The following is a 20,592-nucleotide window of genomic DNA, read 5'->3' as shown; positions in this document are numbered from 1 at the left end:
CAACTACTACCAGTAAAAAGATGCCTAGTAGAAACATTGATTTTATTCTTTACATTGAGCCTGATACATGTTTCTTGATAAACTTTTAACTATTTCAGCAATAGCTTTTCTTTCTTAATCCTATTGAGGAAAATATTCTGTACCTTTTAAGTACTGTTTCAGAAGAATTTTTATTTTTTGGTAGGAGGTTTTTTAGTTTTTGTTTGGAGTTTTTTTTATCGTTAGTAGACGTAAAATGCTTTGAATGTTTGTAAGTTAAATTTTGAAGGAAATGCTCTGAAAAATGTAATCACATTTGGGTCAGATAGTTAATTGTTATAATGTATTTGCTGATGTGCAGAGTAACATTAAATAAATGTTATTTTTTTTAAATAAGTTATGTTACTATTTTTTTACTTATAAAATTTTGTTTTGTTAATCTATTAAAATGTTAATATTACGTTGGTAAATAAAATTTTTCCAAGTTAATACATTTTTTTTAGATTATGTTACTTTAAACAGTTACATATTTATTTAATTAGAATTCTTTTATAATATTATTTTGATTATATTTTAGGAGAGATTACAAGAAGTTTCTCCAAGAAGTGATTCTATGTTTGCAAGTAGAAGGATTTTTACTGCATCGGCTACAAATGTCACACCTGCTTTGGTTCCACCTCCTAATCACTCGGCAATTGAACATCATATTATGGACCTGACTAAACAAGTTCAAAGGTGATTAATTATAATATCTATGATTGTTGCTACATTTTTTGTTTTAACACATGTCTGGCACCTCCACAACATATACACAAAACCTCTTTGTATCAGCTTCATAGCATATGCGGAGTTCTACTATTCTTCATCTCCATGTGACCAGAGGTAATTTAAAATGTTCAGTTTGTTACTGAGGCTAACACATAATGAAGAAGTCTACCTAAGGATTCATAAAATAATTTATGAAGATTTAATTAATGGCAGAGCAAACGGGTTTTCTAAAAGGAAAAAGTGTTCAGATGCAATTTTTACTTTGAAGCAAATAATTCCTAAAAGATAAGAATACAGCCTTTTAAACTTACTACTGAATCTGCCAGATTTTACTAAATGGTTTGACAAATGTTAGGCGTTCAGTTTTGTGGAAGGTCCTTAATTACAGGGATATCAAAGGGGTATAAAATGAGTATTGCATAGTCTGTATTATGGAATGACAGTTGTTGTAGAGTCAGATGTTATATTGTTAAGTTGTACCCGATAAACAAACATTTCGAACAAGGCATTCTTTGTTCGACCCATATATATAAATTAAAAATATATTTATAAATTCACTGATGTATGTGGGTGACTAAGCTATTACACAAGAAAGTGAAGATTAATTTCAAAAAGTGGTATTTATTTTGAATGATTGTATAAGATTATATTTAAAAATTTCATAGGAAAAACAAAAAAAAAAAAATGGCATTATAAGTTATGTTTTTGAGAAAAATAAAGATAGAATTAGATGGTAATGTAATTGAATGATTTAAATATTTTATTTATCTTGGAAACAACATGTCTGATTATTTTGGCAGTATTATATTTGACAAATTGGCCAGCTTACAAGGCGTATGTGGAAACATATATAGGCAATTTAATAAAAGATGTCTGAATGCCCCAAGACTTAAATTTTACAAAACTGTTTTTGTTCCTTAGCAAGTAATCATGGGTTCAATATCAGAAATTGATAGTGAGGTACAGGTTGCTGATATAAAATTTTTATGAAGCGTGAATGAATGTATTATAAGAGATAGAGTGGGGAAGAAGAGAATTAGAAGTAAATTGGGTGTTCAGTATTTAGTAAGAAAACAAAACAATATAGATAGATCAAGATAGTTTGCTGTATGAATGTATGAACAACTAACATCAGCTGCATGGAACCATTACCATCCTGTTGTAAAAGAAGATATTGAAAGACTACAAAAGAGATGGATAGAAAAATGATTATTCTGAAACCATTAGAATTGTAAAACTGTATCAACAGGACAATATTTGAGAACCCAGTACCATCACATGAGTGAAATTATTCTGTGGAAAATTATTATGGAAACATTTTTATTCAAGTTAATATTTTTAGGGACAAAATTTAGAGTTCAGTTTGATTGTAAATTTTTTCAAGTTATGTTATGTAGAGATTTGTTGGAATTTTTTCAATGTATACTCATAATTACTTTGCTAGCATTTTAGATAATAATAATTGTATAGAGTGTTTAGGCAAAACAACCCATTAACACTGTCGCCGAATGGCGACATGATGCAATGACCACATGGTACTTAATAACCGTGTAGTAGCCTTGAGAAGGGCTGTTGTTGTCGTTAATAGGCTTTGATGGCTCATTGTAACTAATAACCTTGTGGTAGCCCTGAAAACGGCCAGTTTTGTCGTCGATTGGCTTTGATTGCTTGTTGTAATTAATAACCTTGCGATAGCCCTAAAAAGGTTTGATTTTGTCGTTGATCAGCTTCGACGGCTCATTGTAATTTATAATCTTGAGGTAGCTCCTGAAAAGGACCGTTTTTTGCATTAGCTCTGAGAAAAGGTGTTGGGTCTGGAAGCTGGTCTCCAGCAAAGTTGGGGAGTTGCGGCTCATCCATTGAAATCAGACTGAGCTTCCCGTCAGCGGCAGTTGGGTCGGCGTCAATCGTCTTTCACCAGCGTGGCCGAGGCGGTTCTCCCTGAGCAATCCCATGTTGGGTCGACTTCTGTTGCTGAGTCCGCCGGGGACAATTGAAGCCCAGCGAGCTGGAGTGGGAAGGTAGCGTCCGTGTCTAGCGGCTCCCTCAGTGGGCCGCCCAGGCCTGCTGCTCCGGCAGGGATGTTGGCATCCGTCAGGAGGTCCCATGTTGAGGCAGCCAGGTAACTTCTGTCTTCTTCCATCTTCTTCTTCGCCTTTTGGTGGTCGACGATGAATTAAAAATTCACTCTTATGCACGCTCTTTTATTGGAGCCTGAGAGTGGTGGGGCTGCTATGGTGGAAGAACTGTGCGTTCATCTGCATGGCAGGAGTGTCACTTGTACCAGTGCATATGTATACTGTGCTTTGGCTGACATCTGAGCTGCTACTGATGTCGTCCGCCGATGTTAAATTCGACATATATGTGATAACAATACATACAAAAATATATACACTCAAATAAATGATTTGTCAATTTAAATCATTCTATTGATCTTTAAGATAGCAATAATAAATTTTTTAAATTTATTTTAACTGTTTTACAGTAGTACTGGATATAATATCAGCTTTTTTATAAAAATCATAAATAGAACTGTTAAGGCAGTTTTCATTTCAAAAGTGTTTTAAGTTAAAATCAGTATTTTTATAAAATGCTAGTTCATAAATTAATCATGCGATACCAGGTGACATAACCAGCATTACAATTTAAGAATTTTTTTTTCAGTATTAAGAAAAGGTTGAAACGTTATGAAGAAGGATTTGAAAGGGAATTTGGATATAGGCCGTCTCATGCTGATAAAATGGCTAATCCAGATATAAAGAAAATGTGTGCTTTGCTTTCTAAACTTAGAAAAGATCTAAAACGTAAGAGATTATTACCTTAATTTTTATAAAACTATAAAAATAATATTATATGTGTATAAATATAAATATAATTTACTTTGAATCATGTCACTTATACTTAAAATTTATATTTGTTTTGTTGTTTGTAGCATTTATAAGTCTGTCAAATGCCAGAAGGCCTTAGTAGATTTTCAAAAAATAATTTTTAGTAGATTAAAAATAATTTTCATCTAGGATAGTAAACAGAAAAAATATGTTTTTTGTTCAGTTTGGTCATAACACTTTGTCAAAAAAAAGGTTAATAAATTCCAAAAAAAATTCAGTCAGTTTTCTCTAAAACTTAGTAATAGGAAATGTAAATATATTTATTGTCTTTATTACTAAAACATGGAATCCATTAAACAGCGGTAAACTAAAAATATCAATTGCCGATAGATATAAAGTAAATTAACCTCAGAACTCTGGACAAAAATCTGAATTTGACTTTATAAAACAATAGAAATAATTTTAAAAAATAATGAGTTTGATCAGCTGTTTTTTAATGCTCCAGTTTCTTCTCTATTAAATTTAGTTTGTAGGTACAATTACTTTTAGCTGAATTTGAATACTGTTGTTACCAATGCTGTTTGTTCATTCATAGGATTCAATTATTGATACTATCTTAGATAGATTGGGTTAGTTCAGAACGTTATGTCATTGTAATTGAGTTTGTAATAATATTACTTCTTAAAAATAATAATTTGTTTAATATTATTGAAAAAGTAGATCACTTTTGCTTCACCTTAAAGAGGAAAATTGCATCTGTAGCAGTTATACATGTTGATTTTATTTGGGGAGAATGAATCGATAAAAGATTGATTTTCCATTAACAAAAAATGAATTTATCTTTATCGTACAGTAAAGTATGATTTTTATAAAAATGTTTGAGTAGAATAAAAGTTGTATTTATGACTATCCCTGGAAATTGATTATTCAGATTATAGGAATTTAAATATGTAAATTAGAGAATCTTTATTATTTTCATAATAATAGTACCTGTAAAAATTAAGTTAATTTTTTTATCTGTTTTACTGATATATTTGAATGTCCAGAGCATTATATATTTATATCATCCCTGGTAATTTAGTATTGGAGTCTCTACCTGGTGACTATTCTCAATCTGTGCAAGGTTCGTTTACCAACAATGGTATTATATGTTATTGTTTTTTTAAAAAGATGATTGTAATTCAGATAAGTCCATATTTTATCAAAAAAATAAAAAGTAGTTTATCTGTGAAAGAATAAAAAAAGATTTTATATTCATTGTCTATTTATGTTAATAATGAATTTTTAGTTTTATAAAAATTGTGTTTTAAAAAAATTGTATAATTTTTTTTCCTTGACAGAATTAAAATCAGAAGGTTCCTCACCATCATCGATACCACGTTTATTACACCTTCCTTGTAATGATAAGACCATCACGATCGGTAATGTTGGAACAAAAAGTTCTACTAAAGTAATTTCTGAGGATGTTGTACATGATATTGAGAAGGTAATATTTTTAATATATGTAAAGTTCTTTTTAATCTATTTCCTTTTTTTTTTAATTGTAAAGTAATAAATGCTTTCCTATAATAATAAGCACTTCTTATGTAACTTTTTTAACCTGGAACCATCACATGTTTTATGTTTAGTGATTAATTTCATGAATAATACAAGTTTTTGTATTTCCTAATTCATGCGGTAGCTTAAAAATTTTACATCGTGTTATTTTTTCAGTATTGTTTCTTTTGCCAGCTACTCATTTTGGAAGCATACGTAACATTTTTGAAAAATGCATATTCCTCCTTCAGCTACTAAATTTGTTTTGGGAAGATATTATTGGTATCATATCATTTCTTTTAGAATTGATTTTATGTGGAGAAAAGTAAAAGTAACTGCTAAAAAATAGAGTACAGTGAATGCTTTTCTCGTGCTTGCATCGTGCTGTAACCGTTTTTTGAACTTCGTGCAAAACACAGTGTATTCAGAAAGTCGCTGTGCAGTATTCTTTAGAATTATATGGTGCATTCTTTCTTTTGGTGTTAGGTCAGTTACCCTGTGGGTTCATTGGGTGTTGTTCAGTAATAAACCAAGATATCAGTCTTTGAGTTCTGATTGAATGCGGTTAGTTTTGTATTTTTTATTTATAAGAATAAATAGCTGCGAGAAACATAATAGTTCTTTCAATAGAGAAATGCATTTTTCTCATTGAACATATGTTTTGTGAAAGCGACAAGTACACTGATTTAGTGAAGCACAAGTTTTCTGACATGTTTTTAAATATTCCTGTTCCTCATAGCAATGCAGTTCAATCTCTTATTGAAAAGTTTTGGGCAACAGGCACTGTTGAGGATTCTAATCAAAGTGGCAGACACCTAAACTAAACAAACAGAAGTTGCTTGATATTTCGGATACTGTGACCAAAAGACCATGAAAGTCAGTATGTAAGTTAGCAGAGCAGCAATATATCAGACTTGTTACTACACATAAAGCTGTAAGAAAAGAACTGAAACCTACAGATCATGCCAAAAGACTAAAAATTAATGTCAATGGTTCAAATGTTTTATTGACCAAAATTCTTTAGATAGCCTTGAAATTACGTATTTTACAGATGAAGTGTTGTTTCATCTGGGAGGGTATGTAAATTCATAGATATGACTATGTTGGATTACTAACCCTCATGAGTTACATGAACAATCTTTATACAAAACAAGAATTGGAGTCTGAGTTGGTGTGAGTAGAACGCACAGTGTGGGTCCAATCTTTTTTGAAAATACAGTTAATGATCGTTATTGTGCTGTTTTAAAAAACTTCATTAGTCTGTTAACAGTACTAGAAATCAGTCACGGTTAGTTCCAACAGGTTGGTGCCACAGTGCACACAGCTACAGGTCGAAGACTTTTATGAAATGTTTTTAGCGATTGAATCATTTCAAAGGGTTTGTGGCCTGCATGATTGCTTGATCTGACTCCCTCAGATTGCTCTCTATAGGGGGAAATGAAACAAGCAGTGTTTTGCAACAGATCATGCATGATCGATGAACAAAAAACTGCAGTAACAGCAAAGACAATCCAACCCATCAGCTGGTTAAAGCGTTTAAAAACAATTTGAAACGTGTGCAGTGTTGTATTGATGTTGGAGGAGATCATTATAAACACCTTTTATAAACTATTCCAGTTATTGCACTATTTTTTTCTATTAAGTAATGAAATGAAAATACAAAGTAATAATTAAGAAAGTTTTGTCATTACACTTGCATTATTCCAGTGCACAGCAACTTTTCAAATGCTCTGTATAAACAAATACAACATTTTCAAATCATAGTAGAGAAAACTAAGCACTGTTTTGATATTTTAACTTTTAATTACATTTCCTCTGTAAATTTCCTTCTGTTGGTTTAACAAGCTCAATGTTTTCCCCCATTTATCATGATAAAGATCATCAGTAACACTAACTTAACCCTCAGGAACAATTATGCCTCTCATATACTTTTGATTTTTCATTGCTGTCTCACCACCATACACTCTTTTCAAGCAATATTAATGTGTGATAGGTAAAAAATTGTATTTTTCTATCTAGTTCATTGACAGATAGTTTGAACTGACACTCTCATTTGCATTTTTAATGAAAATATAGTTGTCAGTGTCCCTTGATCTAGTTCCTTTTGTTTTTAACCATTGAGTAAGATCTTTTCCTGTTCCTGATGTTAATCTATATAATATATCATTTTGTGCAGGGAAACAATTCTCCTGTCATGATTTGAAAGTGTTTGAAGCTATCTTGTATTCTGTTCAAAGATTAGTATTGATTACCGTATATGTTATTATATTAAAAAAGTATGCCTAACATCAGTTTGATAGACCGTAAACTGTCTCCTGTTGCAACTCTAAAATTCTGCTTTGCGTTGTGATGATGGACTAGGATTTTGCAGTTATTTATGCTTCTGTCTGCTTCATTGAAAATTTTTTCTACATATCTTTTCTTCTGTATGCCGGACTTTGTAGAATTTTTTGCTATTTAAATTTGTTTAAAGTTACATGCTACTGCATTATTCTTTTTAGTTATTTATATTTTGTATTACACTATGTTATATAAATTTTCAATGTATTGTATTTTGTTTTTTATTTTTGCAATGTGTTGTTTTGTTATTGTTTTTACTTAGTAAAAAGAGACCAATTATGGGATAAAATCTGTTTTACAAGTAAGGAAGTAAAATAAATTGTAGCTGTAGGAAACTGTTCATAATATTAATTTTTCTATTAGTTTTTTTATATATTTTTTATTATTATTTCTAAGACTAGAAAATTATATCAAATAAAGATTTAAGGAAATTCTTACTTCTAGGATTTTTTATATCGTAATTAACGTAAGTTATATTATTTTAGAGGTTGAATGAAAAACGTCTTAATGCTGGACGAATTAGTGAAGTTGATCAGATGACTCGAGAACAACTTGTTGATGAGAAAGCAATGGTACAGCGTGCTCTATTACAGCTTGAAGGAAGTTATGGTCGTCCTACATCGAAGGAAGAAAGAGATCTTGTACGGCCTTTGTACGATAGATACCGTAACCTTAAAAGACTTCTTGTTCGTTCAGCTGCTGTAAGTATTTACATACATGTATGTATGTGTGTGTTTTATAAATTATACAAATGATTGTATTTGTAATGAAAATGAATATCAGTAAGAGTAACAAATAGGAATTTGAAAGTTACAAATATCTCTTAAGTTATAAATATCTAAGTTAATTCATTGTAAAAAAAAAATTATTTGTTTCTGAAGGTTTATAAGAGGAATTTTTCTTTAATAAGAAGATTTTTTAATAGAAGCAGGTTTTCAGTGTCATTATTATTAAAGAGTTTTTAATTTTACTATACCCTTTGCTGTGAGACCACTTAGGTGTAATTAAAAGGTTAAATTAAAATTTCTGCTTCAGTCATGAGGTGTAAGAAAAATCCTTCAATCATTATTTCAGAGTGCGATTTCTGTTGAGCATCATCATGTCAAACCTTAAGTACCACCTAACTTGTTATTTTAGTTTAAAATAAGAATAAGTTACTTGTGGTAAAGCAGATAAATAAGTTTTGATAAGGCAAATTAAATTTTTTTAAGGTGATATTTGGTTCTAGATCAACTGTGCAAAATTTGTTGCGTCATTTCTGTCTAATAATATTCTTGAGGTGCTTTATTAAAGTCGCTCATCAAAATTGATGGGATATTATTTTATAACTAAGTATTGCTTCTTATGTTTGGAAAAATATGCAATTGTATTTTTTTTTGTGTGGTAGATGTAGTTTTATTTGTTTAAATCTTATTACTTTTTGAAATAAATTTATTGAATTGAATTACCTGTGTTTGCCTTTTTTATATTGTTTATAATTCTTCAACTGCTGCATTGAAACCTGTCACCTGCTTTTGTTGAATGTATATATTTTGTTTTGATATTTTGGAAATTTAAAGAAAAATATATTCATAAAGAATATTTAAATAATATCTTATTTATTGTTATTTAAATAATAAATCTTAAATATTTAAGATTTAAATTAAATATCTAAAGCTTAACACTAAATTTAAGTATTTTAATAATATCCTATTATTTAATTTATTATTTGAATAATAAAGATATTCTATAGAATATTTAGAAAATATATATATTCTTAAAAGTAGATATCCTAAATAAATGATGCTTATCGCAAGTCAGTACCGAAAACCGAATTACATTCTTAAAAATAATTGGTATCCTGTGTCAGGCTTTCTTAGGAAAGTAAGCAGTAAGTTTCTTCACCTGGCTGAACGTACACTGTTGCACTTCCATTAAAAATGTGCATGCACTGGTGATATTTGGTTCTAGAATTGACATCTTTGTTCTGTTCACCACAGAGACTAGCATTTGATCCTTTCAGAAAAGAAAAATTTTTCCAGAGAACACATTACTTTCTGGTTCTATTGCCTCTAAGATTTCAGATTCTTTATGTGCATTAATACACCGATAATGAAAACCCGTACAAGTAGTGTATAAAATAATAAATTAATGTACCATTTGTTTATTGGAAAACACTGTATTACATATACTGCCTCAACTTGATAGAAGAAAAAACTTGCACTGCAGAAATGTAAACTTTATCGATATCAAAATTACACACTAGAAAGTTTCAAAATTGAAAAAACCTTTAGTTTCAATCAGTTCTAATAAACGGTCTTCGATTGTGGGTAAATTGAAATTAATATTGATAGTAGCTAGTAGAATCAAGAAATTTGATATTATGTGAACGGCAGAGATTATTTAAGGCTTATTTCTTAATGCTCTCTGTACAGATAGCATTTACAAAAATTATAAATTTACAATGATATATAATGTAGTTTATAATTATATATATTTATTTTTTTAGTCTAAACTGAAAGACAGTGTATCAGAATTGGGTACAATCTTGGAACACGAGCAGATGGACTTCAGCAGCAGTTCACCACCACCACCACCACCACCACCACCTCCTCCTTTAGTTCCTACATCATCTAGTGTGTTAAGCAATTCACTTTCTGTTTCTGCAACTAACTCAAATAATTTGACTGCAAGTAATGAACAACGACCGACTACTCCTGATATGTTTGAAAATCTACATGCCCTTCCAAGGTAATTAAATTGTTACAAAAACTGTTAAGATGTTCACAATATTTTATATTTCCTCTAGGATTATCGTGATTGATGTGAATGTTATTTTCTGCATTCTTAACTCTGTCACTAACATTCTTAATCGACACATTTTGGAGTACCTCAATTCTCAAAGCTACATTTAGCACACAGAGTGTGAATAAATAGTTTTGTGAACAGAGAGTGGTTCTCTGTTCTCAAAACAATGTTTTTATGAATGGAGGTACTCTGAAATGCTTCGACTATATATATTGACTACAAATGTGACAGTGCTTGGAATGGTAGAAAATGACACCCAGATCAAACTGTTAAGATTCTGGTGTTCAGTACGCTTAATATATTCGTTGTTGTTCCTTCAAGTCTGCAGTTAGAATAAGTAAACCTCTTTGCAATTAACTCACTGGATGCAGCCTTCTGTTTTTATTGGCTTTGTAACGGCCAGCAAGTCAAGAATGTTGTTCATTGTATAGTATAGCACTTGCTGCCGTTTCTGATACATTATTGTACAATTCATTTCTAATTTTTTTTCCATTAAATTTTTATTTTAGTTCATATTTTTCTACTAAATGAGTTTATGAGATGAGACAAGGTGAGTTGTTTCAGTAATTTTTTTTAGAAGGGTTTAACTAATTTTTGCGATGTCGTAAATTGAAAATTCACGTAATAAATATTCTTATTGTATGCATTTTTTTTCTGCATAATTTTCTACTATTTCCTAAAAGTAGTCCATATTTATGTATTTTGTAAAATATAATATCTCAGTTATTTTAAAAAGCCCAGTTGATACAAGATAACCTTTTTTATCTAATTTAATTTGATCAGACTACCTATCTAACCTAATTTTTTATTATTACTTAAATGAAAAAGATTATTTTACATAGTAAATCAAAGAGACAGTAATAAAAAGCAATATATGTAGAATATGTATTTATATTCATAACAATTGCATGATTTGATTATTCAGTTTTATCTATGAAGTAAATATTACATGGTGAAGAAAAGAATATCAAACATAGTTTTATTTCATTGAAGCAATTTTTAATTTTTTAATATTTCTCTTAAATATAAAATACAGGTTGATTCAAAGAAACGGGAAATTTTGAAAGTTGGGTTGGTAGCCTTGGGCGATTGGTACCACTTGATAAGTGGTGCCAGCCTCTCTAACCTAACCTGCCATTTAATTGTCATGGATCCTTGGAGTGGTGCGCAATGTGCATTAGCTATCAAAGCGTTTTACAAAAACAATGACAGTTTTGGAGGCAGTGCGTAGAGAATTTTGCCGTCATTTTAATCTGGGACGGCACGACCGTGTTCCATCAGCACATGCAATTAAAACATGGATATTTAATTTTGAGGAAACCGGTTCGGCAATGAAAAACAAATCTCCAGGCCGTGAGCGAACCGTCCGTACACCACAGAATGTTCAAGCTTTACAAGATGCTGTCACATGAAGTCCACATTGGTCGATCCGTCGTCTCTCAGCATCTTTACAATTGCATAGTTCAAGTGTTCGAAGAATGTTAGTGAAGGACTTGCAATACCATCCGTACAAGTTGCAGATCGTCCAGGAACTGAAACCGAATGATGCAGTTGTGCGAGCACAATTCTGTAATGTAATGCTTCAGAAGATAGATGATAACAAAGAGTTTGTTAACGAACTGTGGATGTCAGACGAAGCGCATTTCTACCTCAGTGGATTTGTTAACGAGCAGAATTTCAGATACTGGGCACAAGAAGATCCTACGCAGCTACACCAGCGTCCGTTGCACAGCCAGAAAGTGACTGTGTGATGTGCTATGTCATCTTACAGTGTTATAGGCCCTTATTATTTTGAGGATGATATCAGTCTTGCGATTACAGTGACGTCGGCTCGTTACGTAGCCGTGCTTGAAACCTTTGTTGTGGAACAACAAAAGAGATTTCCACCGATTCTTAACACAGCCTGGTTTCAACAAGACGGAGCAACGTCACATACTGCACGAATATCGATGGCAGCTGTATGCCGATTGTTTGGACAATGTGTCGTTTCACGAAACTGTGACATTAGATGGCCTCCCAGATCGCCTGATCTCTCAGCTTGCGATTACTTTTTTAGGGTCACCTTACAAGCAAAGTGTTCCACAATAGACCTGCTACAACGGAAGAACTGAAGGCAAAGATCCGAGAAGCAATTGCGGAAATTCCAGTCGAGTTGTTACGTCAAACCATGAACAATTTAACGAAGAGACTTCGTGAGTGTTTACGTAGAAGAGGAGGTCACCTGCAAGATGTCATCTTTAAAAAAATAAACAAAAATGTATGTATCATAAAATGGCAACATTTGTACAATTATTTAATTTTTTTATGTTTCCCGTTTCTTTGAATCACCCTGTATATACGTAATCTAACTTTAAAACCAATGAGTATGCATTTTATGATCAAAGGGAAAATATATCATCATATATGCCTACATAGTTGTGTGTGTTTATTACAGTATATATTTAAAACAAAAAAGTAACCTTTGTGATAGGAAAAAATGCTTGCCAGAACCACGGATACTGAAGGGTAAACTTGAATGTATAATTTTATATTTACTGTGGATTGATCATACTGGTTACACGTGTTAAAAGTTTGCTTGAATAAGAAAACACAAAAAAAATTTCTGCATAAAATGTACAACTGCATTAATCATCATTTTAAGAAAATGCAACATATTTCATGAGAAATTTTGATTCATTTGAAAAACATGAAAGAAAATTGATCTGTGCATATACAAGTACAAATATGAAAGAGTTTCTTTTTCTAAACTTATTTCGGTTTGGTTCTTTGCATTCATTTTTAATACTTAAACTTCTCAAATGTTAAGGGTTTTTTAAAAAATTTAAACAAAGATGGCTACTATTTTTATGGAGGTCCAAAATAATTGTTCAAGAATATCTTTTAAAAGTCATTTTACTGCATCACAACGTGCTGTATATCCCATCCCTGTTTAGCACTTTGTATGCTTATGGATCCTATATTGTCATAAAATAGCTGTTATAACAATGAATTTTGGATAATGCTGCCGGTTAATATACAGTAAGTGCTTTATATTAACCGTCCAGTAATACCTATGGTAGCTTTTAGAAGTTATAATAGAAGTGGCTAATATTTGGGAAATCTCTTTACCGAAATTAACAATAAAAATAGCACATACTCAATTGTTTGATCGAGATGTGTTTATGATTAACAGTTTTTTTTAAGTATAACTATAGAAAAATTAGTAGAATAAAAAAAGATTAACAGCGACTTAATTTTTGCATGTTTTACAGCTGTTTTTTTTTTCTTTTCTTACAGATCAGAACTGGCAGAACAACAAAAGACTACAAGAGAAGAAAAGAAGAGATTACGAAGGCAACTTCGTGAATTTGAGGATGAATTTCAAAGTAGAACAGGTCGTAAATTACAAAAAGAAGATCGTCTACCTATGGAGACTATATATACTGATTATAAACATGTTAAAGCAAAATTACGCTTGCTTGAAGCTCTTCTTACAAAAAAATAATCATTATTACTACTATTATTGCATGAGCAATCATTTTTTGTTTATATTTATTTGTATAATGTATACATGTATATGTATATATATATATATATATATAATTTTTGTACTTATGTATCTAGATAGTTTCTTTTTGTATTTTATAATATTGTATTTAAATTGAGTTGCTTTATATAAATATGTGGACTATTGATTATGTTTACTTCTTTTTTTATCTTTAATTTTCATTATGGAATTTATATTTTAGTTTAAAAGTACTTTTTTAGTCTTATCTTTTCTCAGTAGTTTGTTAATAATAATTTATTGTGTTGATTATTTTGATGTAATTTAATAATATTTTAATTACTTAATAATTTTAATGTTTTGCAAATGTTTTTTTCTTAATAAGTTGTAATACGGTTGTAAAATTTATCAGGTAACACTTTGGTGTCTGTATCTAGATGTGTTCGCATTCCTGGATATGTTAATTTTATTAGGACTCAAAATAGGGTTTGACGACTTTTCTTTTATAATTATGAATTTGTAAATTCTGTTTGTTTTATAATTATACTAGCAGACCTGGCAATGTTTCACTATTGCTAGATTTGTATATATATATGTATATTAAATGAACAAAATTGAAATTTTGATAAAACATTAAAAAACTGAACATTATGGAACTTCCCCCTTTCCTTTATCCCTCTATCTTCTTTCCCTTCATCCTGCGCATAAATTGGTCCAGTAGTTTTTAGTCTATAGTGGACACATGTATGAACATTGACATTTATATATATAGAAGAAGAAAGTCTGTTTGTATATTTCTTTATTTGTTTTATAAATATCTCGACACTGGTGCCACCTAGTAGATATAATTTTTGTAAAAATTTTTCTTTTCATGTTACTAATATATATTCTGAATATGAGCCAAATCGGACCATAATTGGAGTTCTCCGAAATATCTCGACCCCAGCGCTATCTAGCAGGTCTATTTTTTGTAGAGGTATATCTTTCCACGCAACACATATTCTGAATTTGTACCAAATTGGACCATAAATACAATTTTTGAAATATCTTGACCCCCAGCGCCACCTAGCAGATCCAAACTAATTCAAACATCTTCACAGGTGTGCACACAACTCACCAAAGTTTCATCGCAGTCAGAAGAATGGTATAGGAATGGATATGAGACAGACAGACAAACAAACATTCATTCATTTTTTTACGTGTATTTATAAGATTGTTAAAAATCATTAACATTGGAGTAATTAAAATATAACAAAATTTAAAGATGAAATTTTTAATTCTAATTAGATTGCTGTTTTGTAAAGATTTCTTTTTAGTTATTTATACACACATTTATATTTAAAACAGCTGTCAACTTAGTACATATTAACACTATTTATTGATAATTTTAATTTGCTTTCTCTTCTTTATTATAATTTCTTGGGATAAAATTGAAATATTTTACTTAAAAAAATAAATAAAAACTAATATAAAAATTTTTTCAATTTAAAATTTAATTTAATATTAACCTCTTTATTAAAGTTAGGAGATACACAAAATATTTAACATCCCCTGTACTATTAAAATACAAGAAATTTTCTTTGTATGTGAGTTTAAATATTTATATTGTAGTTTAAAATGTTTAATATCAACAGTTTAGAAATCTTTTTAAACATGCTGACTCCAAAGTGTTAATGGTAATTTTGTATGTTTGTTAATAATTTTTTTTTTTTTAATTTTAAGAAAATGAATTGTTTTGAGCAATAGATATTTTTTTATTGTTGTTATGAAATCGATAATAATTGTTGTTATTAATTAGTTCATAAATTTTTATAACATTTTAAGAAATGCAATAATTAAATTCAGCTATTCATTTAATTTATAATAATTTATTTTGTATGAATTTATGTTTGATGTCTGTGTAGATTATTTAGTATCTATTATAATTTTACAAGATAAAATTAACGAATAGAATTTATTAAATATTTTTATAAATACAAACAATATATGGTTTTTCTTTGTATAGTATATTATTTGTTGCTTTATTGTATATAAAGTATATATATTTTTATGTATATAATGTAGTTTTATTTATCAATTTTATATTTTATTGAGTAAATATGAGTGTAGATATCAGAAATTGTTCCTTTTTCATTTAATTAGTATCGTTTAGTTTTTAGAAAGTTTTTATTAATAAAAATTATTATTTAAAAAGAATACGTTAAATTGTGAATACTGCAAGTGTGTAAATAATTTTATGAGAAAAATACCATTAAAATCCCTCCTGTCTGATCCTAGAAATATTTGGGAAAGATTGAAATTACAAAGAGAAAAAAATCACTACAAAGAGTTAAATAAGAGCAAAACAGTTTAACTTGCATGAACGTGTTATGTTTTGTAACAAGGGTTTTTAATAATGTAGTAAAATTAATTACACAAGGAAATTTATATTTTAGAAATTTTGTGGTGCACATGGAAAACCGTTGTAAATATTTATTTTATTAAAGAAATTTCTGTATCCAGAGGTTTCTGTGGGGATCTAAGATTGTTAAAAACAATTTTTAACACTTCAGACTGTTAAACCTAACTCCAAATATTAAATTACAACTTCCCTTTGTTATACTGCATTCATTTACCATTTTGACAATTTAAACAATTTTTTTATAAATAGATAATTTGTGAAGTCAATAGAGCAGTTAAAATTTATCGCTAAGAGGTATTGTGAATACAGCACATAACTATGTAAGCTGATTTCTTTAATATGGAATATTCATTCAAATTGCATCTCATAAATATCAGGTGATTAATAATATAGAATTCATGATTATTGTAATTAAACATAGTATGAATGTAATGTAAAAATCACCGTAAACATCATCGCTATTGTTATTATTAGTCCTATTTCATGAATTGCCGTATTTCGAGTTGAAAAGATTTCTTTTGAAGATAGCAGTATTAAATTACTTTTTTATGAATAAAAATTTAAAGTAACATTTTTATCATACATATATAAAAAGAGTGAATTTTTTAAATGAATATGATAGAATGTGTAAACATATTTACTTCAGATCATAGTTTGCTTTAAAGATTGTTGTATAAGTTAAATATTTTTTTGTTTAGCAGTAATTAAAAAGTTAATGTGTTTAATATGGAAGCTGTTGTATTTTATGAGTAGAATGGTGTTTTGCGCGGTCATTTTCCTAATATTGTATAATGATGTATTGTTAAAAATGGTAGCAGAGACTTATTATATCCACTTAAATTTGTATATATAATTAATTATAGCAGTTACAATATATATATATATATATATATATATTTATATGATATAAAAAGAGGATTAATATGTATTCAATTTTTAATTTTTACTACTATAGAGTAAATATTTAATGTTTTATGGAATTAAAACTAGAGAAAATAAAGTAAAAAATGTATATATTCATTACGACTGCTATATTTATTTCTATGTACGTAAAATTTATGAAGTAAGGAAAGTTAAGAAAAGTTGTTCATATAACTGAAAGTAATATTTGATTTGTAGAATGGTCAGTAATCGACAGCTGAAATTGTTGTATTTTTGTTATCATCAACTTGGAAAGTGAACAAATGAATTGTTCATTGAACAACATGATAAAATATAATATACATCAAAATCATTAAAATTACAGGTGACACTGAGTTTCAAAAAGTTACATGAATTTGGAAAATAGTTAATCATAACTATTTTAATCATTTTAAAATCTGTTATGCTTAATAAATTACACATTGAGCAACAGTTTATTATATTTACTCTTTCATAGAAAATTTAATCTTCCTTAATATTTAGTTGAAAAACTAAATTTTTTTACTAATTTTCCTTCAGGTATTGTTTTTAATTAATATTTTATTTATTTATTTTTTTTTTGTGAAATTATTTTCTTAGAGTAAATTTTATCTATATTAGAAAAACAAGTGATTGTGTAAAAAAAATTTTAGAAGCAATGAAAATTTAATTTATAAAGTATACTTTTTTGTGGTGTTTATTTCACATATAATTACAATAATAATCTGTGAACTTTGGTGTTCACTACCTTAAATTTTTTTTTTTTTTTTTTTTTTTTTTTTTTTTTTTTTTTTTTTTTTAGGAAATTCTGTTTGATCAGTCTAATTGAATGACTGTGCAAAGTCTAAACAGCAATAGAGAGGTGTCTGAATAGGAGTTGTATCTTTTTATTTGCATTTTAGGGAAGATGAGAAGGTCCTCTGGCTCTATTCGGTAGGCTTATTTTACTACCATTGAAAGAAGAGTTAGTCTGCAGACAACCCCTTCATTAATTACACTGAGGATACATCAGTAATGTCGCTCTTACCATACATCGGTTAAACAGATACTTGCAGAACCAAAAAGTAGGGAAGAAGAGGTGAGCGATGAGAAAAAGGGTAGAGATGTTGCTAGAAGATGATAAACTCATGGAGGAACCATTCTGTTCAAGGGACCCCTACCTCAAAGAAAGTTGATGGCCCTACCAGAGGATTGTCCGCAATCTCTTGTCCAGATCCAAATCTTTTTGCTTGGATGGTGACAGCATATCACTGATCATCGATTTTGCATCGACCGATTTAAACAACAGAAATCATTCTTAGAACAGATGTTGGTTTAACCGAGGAACTAACCTGTAGCAAGGAATGGGGTGGCAAGAGGAAATATCCAGCTGAAGTGGACCATTCCTTCAGACTTCTAACAGAAGTTAGAGTCTGTTTCTTTCCCACCTAGAAGTATATGCTCCAGTAATTATTTGTGCATTAGCTGATTAAACATGTGTGAGATTAATAAATTGTTGTTTTTTTTAACAATTGCCTAATTTTACAAATTTTAGATATAAATCAGAATTTTAGATATAAATATGAATTTATTTGCTTTTAATTGTAATTTATTGTTCCAAATTATCAATGGATTCAAGGTTTCTTGTATAATGCAGTCAAAGGTTTGTATTTACTGTTGTAAAAAGAAAAACTTGCTAGAATTGTGACTGTGCTTTTTTTATATCTTCCTTCCCGCCCCCCCAAAAAAAAAATCAACTTTATTAAAATATTATTTTTTATAATCTTATCCAGTTTGTGGAGGAGAAAATAAGTTGTTTACGTAAAATTATTCTCATTGCATATTTTCAGTAATTTATGTCCATTTTTTCATTTTCATTACAATACTCTTATATCGAGGCAACATTTTTGACAAAGGTATATGATGTAAATTGATAATCACGATTGATTGATTATCTCTGATGATCCAGCACAAAAGTTAATACAATAAAGCTGTTAGAATATTATTTAATGCTAATGCATACATTAACAGGAATAACAGTATACTGTGTACTGCTCTGAAGCCTAAAATATTTAATGAAAACATTTTTTTTTATTGTTCATTACAAACCATTCTATAAATGTTGTTATTATATAAATTACCTGCTGTGTACTTGACAAACGTATTTATTTGTGCCTGTATGATATGGTAATTTAATGTAATACAGATCAGACCTACGTTGTCGGCTGAAAATTTTTTAATTTAATTTTAGATAATTCAAGAGTTGAATTTATTCATTACTAATTATATAAAGTAAGTACCCGGTGTAAAAATAATTTTCATGTATCTTTTTATTAAAGAAAAATAAGATTTTTGTACAGAATGCTGCAATATTTTTGAAGTATTTTGGCTGAATCTTAAAAATTAATTATTATTAATAATTAGTTTTAAAGATTTTAGAATCTGCTGTTTATAGTTATGTCATTGTAAAATAATTATTTTTATAAAATTACATCTTGCCTCTTCCATCTCATGTTTTCCTTCTTAGTTTTTTTAAATTAATTTTGTTTGATAATATCTGTTTCTTATTGTTAATAATTATTTTGTTTATTTATTTATAAGAAATGAATAGGTTAAACCAATCAACTTTTATTATGTTTCATATATATATATTAATAGTAATGTTATATATGTATTAATTTATTATTGTGTAATATTATACAGTATAGTGTGTGCGCGCGCGCGTACATGTGTATTTTTCACATAACTAAAAATAATTAATCACCTTTTGATGTAAAAAAATTATTATTATTATATACATTAATATTTAAATGACTGATTGTTTTATTTTTAGAAATATTATATTTGTATGTAGGTCTTAGTAGTTTATTAATGTTTTGTACATATATATTGTTGTTCTGACTGAAATTAATTTTTCTAATTTTTTTTATTTTGATTAGAATAAAAATATTTATTTTAAATCAGTGATTGTTTATTATTATTATTATTATTATTATTTTATTACTGATAACTTAATATCTTTGTTATACAATATCCTTGTGTGTGTAGTATAAATATTAATAAAATTTAATAAAAACTGTTACTATTTTTTGCTACCAGTTTTCTGAATGTGTTTTATATATATATAATAAAAAATATTGCAGCCTTTCGGACCAAAAGTTTTATCAAATATTTAATATTAAAAGTATAAAACTACAAAACATGATACACAGTGGCTTACACTATTGGAGTTGCAGATTTATTTAAAAGATGTAAGGATATATTTATCCCTACAGATCGCTGTTTACCCAATAATTATTATTAAAACATGTTTTAACATAGGTGTAGAATAATCTTTTCAAATAAATAAATGCTAACATAAAAATTAAGAATTTAACCTTAGACTAACAAAAAGTAGATTTGTAGATACCAATCTCGTTACATAGATTTGGTATAAATATTAACATTTCTCTTTTGATATTTTTTTTATCTCTGAATATTTATTTCCTCCAGAAGTTAATCTTTTTGAATATGTTGAGTTAAAAAAAATTTTTGTCACAGTTTATTGCAAAATAGTGATGTAAATGGGTGGAACAGAACGTTTTGTTTAG

General features: G+C 28.7%; 1 protein-coding gene across 9 annotated transcripts in view; it reads left to right on the top strand.

The window, feature by feature from the left end:
• LOC142331351 (protein FAM13A) overlaps positions 1-20,100 on the top strand; it is a 270,033-nt gene extending 249,933 nt beyond the window's left edge. For all 9 annotated transcript variants that reach the window (XM_075377189.1, XM_075377194.1, XM_075377198.1 and 6 more), the window contains 6 exons: positions 557-714; positions 3,412-3,551; positions 4,916-5,061; positions 7,937-8,152; positions 9,940-10,181; positions 13,515-20,100. In XM_075377189.1, coding sequence (XP_075233304.1) covers positions 557-714; positions 3,412-3,551; positions 4,916-5,061; positions 7,937-8,152; positions 9,940-10,181; positions 13,515-13,722 — 1,110 coding nt within the window. In that variant the 3' untranslated portion in view covers positions 13,723-20,100. The remainder of the gene's footprint in view (positions 1-556; positions 715-3,411; positions 3,552-4,915; positions 5,062-7,936; positions 8,153-9,939; positions 10,182-13,514) is intronic.
• The last annotated feature ends 492 nt before the right edge of the window (positions 20,101-20,592 follow it).

Source organism: Lycorma delicatula, chromosome 10 (genome assembly GCF_047948215.1).
Source record: "Lycorma delicatula isolate Av1 chromosome 10, ASM4794821v1, whole genome shotgun sequence".
NCBI lineage: Eukaryota > Metazoa > Arthropoda > Insecta > Hemiptera > Fulgoridae > Lycorma > Lycorma delicatula.
This window is presented reverse-complemented; position numbering and strand designations above follow the sequence as displayed.